The 12311-nt window shown below is 41.6% G+C and overlaps 1 protein-coding gene across 3 annotated transcripts in view; it reads right to left on the bottom strand.

The window, feature by feature from the left end:
* Positions 1-10693, bottom strand: part of zbtb24 (zinc finger and BTB domain containing 24) — a 38713-nt gene extending 28020 nt beyond the window's left edge. Inside the window, exons 1-2 of one of the 3 annotated variants that reach the window (XM_059982966.1) lie at positions 10643-10693; positions 7493-8484 (exon numbers count right to left, since the gene is read on the bottom strand). In XM_059982966.1, coding sequence (XP_059838949.1) covers positions 7493-8450 — 958 coding nt within the window. In that variant the 5' untranslated portion in view covers positions 8451-8484; positions 10643-10693. Of the gene's footprint in view, positions 1-7492; positions 8485-9993; positions 10567-10642 lie in introns of those variants that run through there. The other 2 variants (XM_059982968.1, XM_059982965.1) reach the window with 2 other exon arrangements.
* Between the last annotated feature and the right edge of the window lie 1618 nt (positions 10694-12311).

Raw genomic sequence — 12311 nt, 5'->3', positions numbered from 1 at the left:
GCAGTCCCAGTAATCTCTCAACCTTCCCTCTGATTACATTTCTAATCATCTTTATAGTCCTGTTTATACAATATTGAAAACTCCCAGATTGTTAGAATGAGTAGTTATAAGAGTATTGAACATTCCCCTAATATGAAAAGACAGACTCTAGCTTTTATTGTCTTGCACTTACTCCGCACTTTCTCTGTAAATGAAGCTACACTGTATTCTGTCATTGCTTTGCCTTGTACTCCCTCAATGCACTGATGTGATGAGATGTTCCTTATGGATGGCATGAAAAACATAAAGTTTTTCACTGTACGTAAGTACATGTGACAGAGACAAACCAATTTACCAATTTGGTTTCCTCCCTATGTATTGAGTTTAATGTTGTCATGTTTCAGGATAGATTCTGAACTACATATGTGCTAAAAACTGAAGGGGCAGTAGAAGTAAACCAACTGGAAAAACATGGGTTATTGGTGACTACATCACATATTTGGGTAACATAAGCCCATTCAGCTTTTTCCAGTTTATTTCCTTAATTTGTTCACAGAGCATAGACATTGTAGGCAACGGCAATATTTACTGTCCATCCCTAAATATTCCTTGAATTAAGGGGCAATTCCATATCAACCAGTAAGCACTGCATCATTATTAATATTAAAACTAGCCTGCCTTTGTAAAAAAAAATCTAGATTCATTTAATTACTTGAATTTATACTCAGCGGCCACTTTATTAGTAGTCCTGTACCTAATAAAGTAGATATTGAACGTATGTTCGTGGTCTTCTGCTACTGTAGCCCATTCACTTTAAGGTTTGGTGTGTTGTGCCTTCAGAGATGTGCTTCTACACACCACTGTGTGGTTACTAAAGTTACTGTCACCTTCCTGTCAACTGAACCAGTCTTGCCACTCTCCTTTGAGCTCTCTTATTAACAAAATGTGTTTGTCCACATAACTGCTGCTCACTGGATGATTTTTCGTTTTGCACCACTCTCCATAAACTTTAGAGACTGTTGTGTGTGAAATCCCAGATCATCAGTAATTTCTGAAATACTCAAACCACCCTTTCTGGCACAAACAATCATTCCATGGTTAAAGTCACTTCAATGACATTTCTTTTCCATTCTTAGGTTCAGTGAACAAAAAATGAATTTCTTTACTATTTCTGCATGCCTTTATGCCTTGAGTGGCTGCCACATCACTGGGCAATTAGATATTTGCAGTAACGAGCAGGTTACAGGTGTACCTAATAGAGTGGACACTGAATGTAAAGTTCCCAGCTGAGAAAGTGAAATCTGAAACTTCAGCCACTGCATCGATATTTCTGCTACACCACTGTTCATTACCCAGAGCAGTCAATAGCATGATCCTGCCCTAAATGTGTCAATATAGTTGTTATGATGCACCTAGTGTGGCAGTGTAGTGGGTGGTGCTTGTCACTCTGACTTTTCAGAGAAAAGGAGAGCTGAATGTGTAAGTCTCTCCCTGCCAGTACATAGCGTCTCCAACAGCAATCCTCATGTTGTGCCTCCTCACTGGTGACACTCGGAAACTGAACACCTTTAGGACAGGCTGAACTACAGAAGATGGGGAGGAGGTCTGACCCCTGCACACATAGTACATTGACCCACCAGTGTGTGGACCAGATCCCCAGCTATGGGTGAATAATCCCATTGCCTTATGGGCATTTTTGGGAGAGACAAAGGCTACAGGACTAAATCCAGACAGCAAATCTGGAGTGGAGCCCCTAATGACTGAACATCCCGCAGCCAAGCTGGTAGCAAAAGCTTTCCTTTGGACTACATTGGTGAGGTAGAGAGGGGGATCTTGATGACTGGGCATCTCAGGATCTCTACACCTTCTGCCCAGGCTTGTGATGATGATCATCATCACCCATTGTCCTTCGAGACAGATGCATATCAACCATGATCCTGTCCTGCTACAGATTTCGTGCCATAGTGTTGACCCCACTTAAAATCACTTTTCCGTAGAAAGATGAATACAGAAGATAGAACAGTACAGTACAGGAACAGGACCCTCGGTCCATGATGTCTGTGCCAAATGCAATGTCAAAATAATCCAAATCTATACTGCCTGTAAATGATCCATAACCATTTAATCCATGCATACTCAGGTGTCTGCCTAAAAGCCTCTTAAATGCCACTATTGTATCTGCTTCTATCACTTCTCTCTAATAGCCCATTCTCTGTGACAAAAACTTACCCTGTACATCTCCTTTAAACCTTTCCCCTTTCACTTTAAGCGCATGACCTCTAGTATTTGAAATCTGAGGAAAATATTCTGGCTGTCTACCGTCTCTGTCTCTCATAATATTCTAAAAATATTATTCCTCGGCTTCTGATGTTCCAGAGAAAACCCAAGTTTGTCCTTATAGTTCATGTCCTCTAATTCAGGCAGCATCCTTGTAAATCTCTTCTGCACCGTTTCCAAAGCTTCCACATTCTTTCTGTAATGGGGTGACCAGAATTGCACACATTCCATGTGTGACCTAATAAAATTTTACATAACTACAGAAACTAACTTCCTATCCAACACCCCAACTAATGAAGGCCAGCATGCCATACACCTTCTTTACCACACTGTCTACTTGAGCGGCCATTTTCAGGTAGCTATGGATCTGGGATCCAAGATCCCTCTGTACATCAATGCTGTTAAAGATCTTGCCATTAGCTGAATACTTTCGTCCTGCGTTTGATCTCCAAAAGTGCAACACCTCACTACACGAAATGCTGGAGGAACTTAGCAGGCCAGGTAGCATCTATGGAAAAGAGTAAACAGTTGATGTTTCAGGCCGAGACCCTTCATCAGGGTTTTTCTCTTTGCGACATCTCACACTTGTCTGGATTAAACAACTTTGCCATTTTTCTGCCCATACCTGTAATTTTCCACTTCCGGTTGTATTGACAACCTTCTTCACCATCCACCACTCTTTGTGTTGTATAAAATCTTACTAACTCAACTATTCACATTTTCATCCATCAAGTTATTTATATATAGCACAAATAACAAAGTTCACAGCACTGATCTACGCAGAACACCACTTGGGCTGGACTTGCAGCCAGAAACAAATGCAGCCACCTCCGCCTTCTATAGGCAAACCAATTCTAAATTCAAACTACCAAGGGGAGGGAAAGAGTGCTATAAGGAAACCCTTAACTCTAATAATTTCCAGCACAATTCCACCTTCTAGTATCTAAGATTTGAATTGAATTGAATTAATTTTATTACTTAACTCCTTCATATACGCGAATAAAAATCGTTACATTTAGTCTCCGCCTAAACGTGCAAAGTGCAATTTATAACAAATATTATGTACTACGGGATAGTCAATATAACATAGAAATATAGTCGCATCCGCATGAATTAAGCAGTCTGATGGCCTGGTGGAAGAAACGTGTTGGTTTGGGCTTTTATGCTGTGGTACCATTTCCCGGGTCGTAGCAGCTGGAACAGTTTGTGATTGGGGTAACTTGGGTCTCCAATGATCGTTCGGGCCCTTTTTACACAGCTGTCTTTGTAAATGTCCTGATTGGTGGGAAGCTCACATCTACAGATGTGTTGAGCTGTCCGCACCGCTCTCTGCAGAGTCTGCAGTTACCATGCCTTTAACTGTTAAGTTGGGGAAATGATAAACCAAGTCATGGACAGTAGTCTTAGGACATCAATTGCTTAGACATCATATACACGCACTGAATTAAAAGTGGAACTGGCAATTATATATGGAGCTCCTGCTGGAAAGACTTCAAACTAGCTGATAACTAATGATGTTTACCCTTCATTGGCCTTTCTGTAACTGACGTTAAATATTGCCATTGAGAATGCAGAATTGTCTGAATGCAACTAGAGTACAAATGTTCCAAACCAGTCATCACAACAGATACCTCGTGGAGATTAGAATATGCAGAGATCACAATATACATAAGTTATGGTCCACAGAGGGGAAGATAATAAATTAAAATCAGGAAAATGCTGGAAAACTCAACAGGTCAGGCAGCTTCCCTGGAAAGAGAAAAAGGTGCTGCCTGACCTGCTGAGCCTCTCCAACATTCCCAGTGTTTAATTTAGATTTCCATTATCTTTTTTTAAAATTTCAAAATAAACAATTTCCCCGTCTCTGAAGTGGAAGTGTGGGGGTTACAAGAGACTGAGGCAATTATGAATTATTATTATGTTCAGTAGATGGACATGTATCTGAATGAACTCATTAAGTGGTTTTATTGAAGGTACAACAAATTGTCTACCAAACAAGAATGCAGACTTTGAGGTCATGGTAGTGAGTCCAGAAGAAACACAAAATAAAATTATTAAAGAAGATCTCCTTGCTAAACACATGGCTATAGAGAATATGAAAGCAGTGGAAAGTGAATTTGCCTGGTATAGATAGCGATCGAGCTGCAGATGCATCACTTGCAAGGACTACAGAACACAACCGCTTAAAGCATGACTCTATGTATATTAATGGTGTACAGGATCATTTCAGCAAGTTAATATAAATTATAATGAGAAAGAGAATAGCTTCTAATTTACAGCTAGTTAGAAATAAAGCATTAGAACAGATTGGACAATAGAAGAATTAAAATCTTCTGCAAGAAATCATACCAGATACTGGTCCACAGATTGATTCATTTCTGCTTGAGCTAATTAAGAGCACCTGAAGAAAACACCAAATCTCTTTTACTCACCATGCAGTTCCAAAGAAAACAGCTTAATTTGTACTTTATTAAAAGGGCATTTTAAAAAAAAGTTATGGAATTGACATGACAATGAAGTATGACTTTCAACATTTCTTCTGCACTATAAGCAAAGCTTGCACTCCATAACAAGGCACAAAACTGAAAAAATATTGATAATGGGACACATTTGAGGCTTATTCAGCCCAGGTTAGAAGGAAAACTGGAGGAAAGGCAGTTCATGATTAAATCAGCAAGGAGGAAAGATATGTATGATGGTGCTTGCATACTGAGATGGTCCTAAGAATTATCTTGTGAAGACTACTGAGAATTCAAATAACTTCCTGAGGATACTTGCTCCAAGTGCAAGTGAACCAGAAGAACAGTGAAGATTGCTCTGTAATCAATTGCGTTTCTGTAAATGTCACGTATGTTCAAGGAGAATCACATCGTATTTGTAACAAAAGCTGAGACGGTCGGTACTCCAGTAACACTAATAGCTCAACGGAAATGTTATCAATATTGTGAGGACCAGAATGTGTGATTAAGTTCCTCGTGTCTCAATTGCATCAGTATCTGAACTTTGTAAAAGACAATGAAGCAGATTGAGAATACACTGTACACCCATAATGTACGGTAGTAAAGAGTAAGGATTAGACGTGCTGTGGAAGAAGCAGCTGGGGTTTCACAAGTCTGAAATGTGAAACAGAATGTGAAGTCTACTGGCCTGGATGGTGAGTCTCAAAGTATAATTCTTCAAGCATGGAGGACAAATAAAAAAGTGGTATTGACCTCAGAGGTAATCACATCAGAGATAGTATTTTGGAGTCAAATATGCTAGATAAATTGTTTAATTAAAAAGGACAGATTTAATATACACTGAGTGTATGTTTGTGCTCTTCTGCAGCTGTAGCCCATCTACTTCAAGGTTCAGCATGATGTGCATTCAGAGATCCTCTTCTGCACATCACTGTTGTAACGCAAAGTTATTTGAGTTACTGTCACATTCCTGTCAGTCTGGCCATTTATCTCCTATCTCTCTTATTAACAAGGCATTTTCGTCCACAGAACTGCTGCTCACTGGATTTTTTTTGGGTTTCTCACACCATTCTCTGTAGACTCTAGAGACTGTTGTGCATGAAAGTTCCATATCAGCAGTTTCTGAGACATGCAAACCACTCCTTCTGGTACCAACAATCATTCCAGTCAAAGTCACTTTGATCACATTTCTTCCCCAGTCTGATGTTTGGTCAGAACAGCAACTGTACCTCTAATGCACTGAGTTGCTGCCACATGATTGGCTGATTAGATATTGTATTAATGAGGTGGTGTACAGATGTACCTAATAAAATGGGCACTGAGTGTGTATTCAAACTGCAGTACATAATAGCGCATTGAACAAAACATACAATATTTATTAGTTCATATTCCCCTGCAGATTTGTAAGGAGAAGATTCTAAATTGTTAACTTACCGTGTCAACTTCTTGTCCCCTTGCCTAATATGGTCCATTGAGTCTGCTCCACCATTCCATCATAGCTGATTTATTATCCATCTCAACCTCATTCTCCTGTCTTCTCCCCGTAATGTTTGATGCCCTTACTAATCAAGAACCTATCAGCCTCCACTTTAATACCCAATGATTTTGCCTCCACAGCCATCTGCGGTAATGAATTCCACAGATCCACCACTTTCTGGCTAAAGAAATTCCTCCTCATCTCCATTCTAATGAGACATCCTTGCATTCTGAGGCTGGGCCCTCTAGTCCTAGACTCCCTCACTACTGCAAACATCTTCACTACGTCCACTCTATCTAGCCTTTCAATATTCAATAGGCTTCAATGAGATCCACCCTCATCTTCTAAACACCAGCAAATACAGGCCCAGACTGCTCCTCATTCCCGGCATCATCGTGAACCTCCTCTGGACCCTCTCCAATGCCTGCACATCCCTTCTTGGATAAGGGGCTTAAAACTGCCCACAATACTCCAAGTGCAGTTTGACCAATGCCTTATAAAGCCTCAGCATTATATTCTTGCTCTTATATTCTAGTCCTCTAGAAATGAAGCTAACATTTCATTTGTCTTCCTCACCACCAACTCAACCTGCAAGTTAATCTTTAAGCACAAACTAGAGAAAACCTGCAGATGCTGGAAATCCAAGCAACACACACAAAATGCTGGAGGAACTCAGGAGGTCAGGCAGCATTTATGGAAAAAAGTACAGTCAACATTTCAGGCCGAGACTCTTCAGCAGGAGGGTCTTGGCCTGAAACGTCGACTTTACTCTTTTAATCTTTACTTAGTTAATCTTCAAGGCCTGCACTAGGACTTTGAAGTTTTTCTGCACCTTTAATTTCTGAAAAAGTGCATTACCCTATATTTCCTGACACTGTATTCCATCTGCCACTTCCATAACCATTCTCCTAATTTGTCTAAGTCCTTCTGCAGACTCCCTGTTTCCTTAACACTACCTGCGCTTCCACCTATCTTTGTATTGTCCACAAACTTGGCCAAAAACTATCAATTCCATCATCCAAATCATTGATACATAACATGAAAAGAAATGGTCTCAACACCAAATCATGCTGAACATCACTAGTCACCAGCAGCCAACTAGAAAAGGCCCCCTTTATTCCCTCTCTTTGTCACCTGCCAGTCATCCAATCTTCTGTCCATGCTAGTGCCTTTCTTGTAATACCATGGGCTCCAATAGGTTAAATCCATATGCTTAGCACATATGCTAAGAATAGGGCAAGTGCTCCAGACTACTGTTAAAGAATTCTTCCAAACACAAAAATGATTATTTTTTTCCCACCTGTGTGCGTTCTTCGATGTATAGTCAAGAAGTGGTGATTCTTAAATACTTTATCACAGTCTTTACATCTAGCTTCTATATCTGGATACTTCCTCTTTCGTCCTCGCTTCCTTACTTTCTCCTCTTCTTCTTCCACCATTCCAAGTTTGTAGCCCATTAACTTAATGGGCCTTTGAATTCTACGGTTGCTATAGCGGCTGTGACCGACCAATGTTGCTATTCTATGTTCATAACCGTCTTGTAAGGGAGACTCCGCGCCTGTCCCAATATCGAGACAGGCTGCCGATTCTGACGGCTTACTGCTTTGTTTCCCTGCACTGTTGTCCTTACAGTTTATTTTACAATTAATTTCTTCTGTGGACTGTCCAAGTTTGTTCTGATGTTCCTTTGGGCCATTCAGAGGCTCACTGTCAACGTCATTGCTTTCGACTTGCACTTGCTCACATTTTCGGGGCCTTCCCCTCTTGCGTTTTGGCTTTGAAGGCTGATTATCCTCAACACTGGGTTCCACAACGACCACCTTGATTCCACTGGAAGCTAGGGATACCTTAACATGTAAATGGTCATCTTGATAGTCTGAGTATGCCTTGATCAAATCATTCACTTTCAGAACCTCAGCTGTAGTCACAACACGCTGAATGGACCTTTCTGTGACATTCAGACGACCGGTGTATATGAATTCCAGCACGGCGCTGAAGGTGTCTGCAGCCATTCCATCAAGCATATAGATAGCCTGGCCTTGCTGGCTCTCATCAGCAAACATCAGGGAGAAATATTCACTGCTGGCAGCAAGCAGCGCTTTGTGGGCTTTGAAGTGAACATCCTCAGCAATCAGAGTAATGTCACATAAAAAATCTCTTTTTCTTTGTTCTTCAAAATTAGTCAAAATAGTGTCTTTATGAGTCTTAGACTGGATGACAAGAGAAGGGGGAGGGACATCAGCCTCTGTTTCAGTCATCTTAGTGATAATTAGTCAAATACACATGGCACCCCTGGAAAATAAAGCAAACCACTTCATCACTCAAGTAATTAGCATACCTTTCTAAGTAATCTGTAAATTATACAATGGTGTTAGCTTACAATTATCACAAAAATATTGATGTGAATAGTAATATAAATACAAGATCACTATCATTGTTTTTACAGTAGGACCTTTCCACGTCAGACAATGTGCATGAGACTTCTGTGTTATTTTTAGCTTACTAAATAGTCTTTCACTCTTCAGCACACCAGTTCTTTCAGTGATTTATATTAAACAAGAGTTGACTAGAACAACTGCAATCATTAGAACTATAGGTGACTTGCTACCTGCAAGGAACAGCAATTTATGGACAGCATCAATCTTGGGGACAATCACATCTAGGGTAAGTGGAGCACCTGGAGGAATTGCAGCTACCAGCTGTTGAGCAGAGTGCGAGATGCAAACACTGCAGGGTGCCACTGAGAAAAAAACAAACTGAACAGGAACCAAGATATGGTCAAGGTACAAGATTTGGGGCTTGGGTTACCAAGAGATAGGCCAGATCTGTTTTCCCTGGTAGGGGTGTCTAAAACTAGAGCACATATGCAAAGAGAGAGAGTGAGAGTATGAAAGCGTTGTGGAGACTGAGGGAGAGTGGGAGTGTGAGGGGAGGGAGGGGAGGGAAGGGGGAGGGAAGGAGGAGGGGAAGGAGGAGGGGGAGAGGAAGGAAAAGGGGGAGGGGGAAGGAAGAAGGCCAATTCTCTATATCACACTCCAATTCAATTGGTGGTGATAACGCACCTTTAAGTTAGCCTGCCAACTGCCATATAAAGTTAGAGGATGAAGGATTGCATGTCAGATGCTAATGCAGTTCCCTCCTGCTGGAATCCTCACTGAGTTCAAGGGCACTGTTGGCACTATCTCCTAACCCAAGTGGATATGTTCAAATGCCAAGCTTCAGTAAAAAAAAATCAGGTTCAAGTTTTTTGTCCATCTAACTTTATATTTTTTATTGATGGTAGTTTAAAGAGTTTTAAAGTATATTTACTATTAATTTAAAATCCACTGTTCTTAAATATCTCTGAATGTCAGATTTCAAATACTGTCACAGGCTGTCAAGCTAATTCTGGGGTCAAGTCCTAAGGAATCACTATCTTGAAGCTCAGTTGCCACTCATGGAGGGCTACTGGGTGAAAGAGTCCAGTATAGTGAACCCTGTATAACAACGTTTCCCCCTCCCCCCACTACTTCCAAATCTCTTAGTATCTCTCCTTTCAGTTAGTCCTGACAAAGGGTCTTGGCCCGAAATGTCGCCATATAGATGCTGCCTGGCCTGCTGTGTTCCACCAGCATTTTGTGTGTGTTGTTTGAAATTCCAGCATCTGCAGATTTCCTCGTGTTAACCCTGTATAACATTGTGTTAAGTGCGGCAACCAAATTAGTGTGGGGAACAAATGTAGTAGGGTTGGATGGAATATTATTCGTCCCAAGCATTCATCAGAAATAAAGCAACACCATCAGTTTAGTCATCTCTTTGTACCGCATTGGAGATGGTTTCTCAATCGCTCTCTCTTCCTCTATTTGGTTCTCTTTTCAAGGTCTTTCTCAGTCTTGGGTCTCCCTCAGTTTGCCCTCTCTCTATAATTCCCAGCTGTAGTCTTTCCTTCAATCTATCTATTCCAAGCCCCTCTCATAGTCTTCCTGCTGTCCCAGATCTCGTCTGGGAATGATACACAACTCAGCTGGGAAAGGAACTTGTGAGGAGAATAAGTCTGCAAAAAGATAGTTTGGGCAAGGTGAAACATAATGTGACAAAATTTGCGATTATGCGCTTTGGTAGGAAAAACAGATAGCAGCATAACTTATAGTGTAAACCGAATGAATACCGGTGCGCAGAGAAATGCGGATGTCACTCGACAGAAACCAGAAAAATGGCAAACTATCCTGCGTCTTTTTCCCTCTCTCCCTCTCTCTCTATCTATCCCTATCCCGAGCCTCACTTTCTCCCTCCTCCCCCGCTCTCTTTATCCCGGGCTCTCTCAACTTTACTTTGAACCCAGCACCTTCTGCTAACACTGCCAAGAAATAAACGTATCATTTCTACTGGAGGTCTGTTTTTGGTTGCGTCGCTGGTGTCGGTTTCATCCATGAGGGGAAGGCAGCTGACTAAGCGCAGCCAAGGACCTTACCGTGCGGCCCAGCCAGATGGCGACGTCCCTGTCATTGCAAGTACCGCGAGATTTGCCGGGACGGCAGAGGCCTCACCGACACGGACGGGGCTCCAGGGGGCAGCCGAGAGCCGCTCCTCGATCGCCGAGCTTGGTCTCCCTAGTAACCTGGAGCATCCCAACCGCACACTCCTTGAACCTCCAGGCTGATCCCACTGGCAACCCTGAAGGCCGTGTCCCATTTGGGAGAAAAATAATACCTTGACTACAGACAATATTTCCACGTAAATTCTAAAACTTGGTGGGAAGGACTGCAGTTACAAATCCACAATCTCATCTCCCTTAGCTGTGAGGAAGATTTGCCATAGGGTGCTGAGGGCAAGAGCATCTTCAAGAAAAGCCCATTGACTTAATTTCAAAACAGGTCCTTCTCAGCTGTCTCCTCCCAGTGACCAAAGAATTATTCCTCCTGTCTGTCTAATGGTCCGATGACCATGACCTTACCCATGGGGAAATTTCAAAGAAAATGTAGGAAATTGCATTAACTAATTTATATCTCGTTTTTGATCTCATAAAAAAAATTGGCTTGGTGAATGTGGAGAATCCTTCTCAAATTTGGGACTTTTCCAATTTTGGTATCCTCAATGGCATGCAATCTCAGTGCAGTTTAGCATCAAAGCAGGTTTGATATCGCACCAACATTTAGACCATAACATAGAAGAAATAGGGGCAGGATCAGTCCATTTTGCTCACTGAGTCTGCTCTGCCATTCAGCCATGGCTGATTTATTATTCCGTCTCAGCCCCATTCTCCTGCCTTTTCCATAACCTTTGATGGCCTAACAAATTGAGAACTATTAACCTCCATGTTATAGAGTTGTAGAAAAGTATAGCACAGAAACAGGCCATTTGACCCATCTAGTCCATGCCAAAACTATTTCAACTGCCTATTCCCATCAACCTGCTCCGGGACCATAGCCCTCCATACCCCTACTATTCATGTACCGATTGAAACTTCTCTTAAATGTTGAAATTGAGCATGCACCACTTGTGCTAGCAGCTCATTCCACACTCTCATGACCCTCTGAGTGAAAAAGTTTCCCCTCATGGTCTCCTTAAACTTCTCACCTTTCACCCATAACCTCAGTGGAAAAAGCCTGCTTGCATTTACCCTTTTTATGCCCCCCATAATTTTGTATGCCTTTATCAAATCTCCACTCAATCTTCTACATTCTGAGAAATACAGTCCTAACCTATTCAATCTTTCCTTATAACTCAGGTCCTCCAGACCTGGCAAAACCACTTCTTCTGTACTCAATACATTGATTTATGAAAACTAATGTGCAAAAAGCTTTCTTTTCAACTCTATCTGCATGTGACACCACTTTCAATGAATTCTGGACTGTATATCTAGATCCCTTTGTTCTACCATACTCCTCAGTGCCCGACCGCTCGCCGTGTAAGACCTACCCTGATTGGTCCTACTGAAGTGCAACACCTCGCACATGTCCGCATTAAATTCCATCTGCCCATTTCCCCAGCTGAAACCCCAACCTTGGTGTCATCCACAAATTTGTTGATCCAGTTAACCATATTATCATCCAGATCATTGATATAGATGACAAACAACAAAAGGATCCAGCACTGATCCCTGTGGCACACCATTAGTCAAAGGCCTTCAGTCAGAGAGA

Source organism: Hypanus sabinus, chromosome 10 (genome assembly GCF_030144855.1).
Source record: "Hypanus sabinus isolate sHypSab1 chromosome 10, sHypSab1.hap1, whole genome shotgun sequence".
NCBI classification, from domain to species: Eukaryota; Metazoa; Chordata; class Chondrichthyes; order Myliobatiformes; family Dasyatidae; genus Hypanus; species Hypanus sabinus.
Note: the sequence above shows the minus strand (reverse complement) of the source record. Positions and strands in the feature narration are given on the sequence as shown.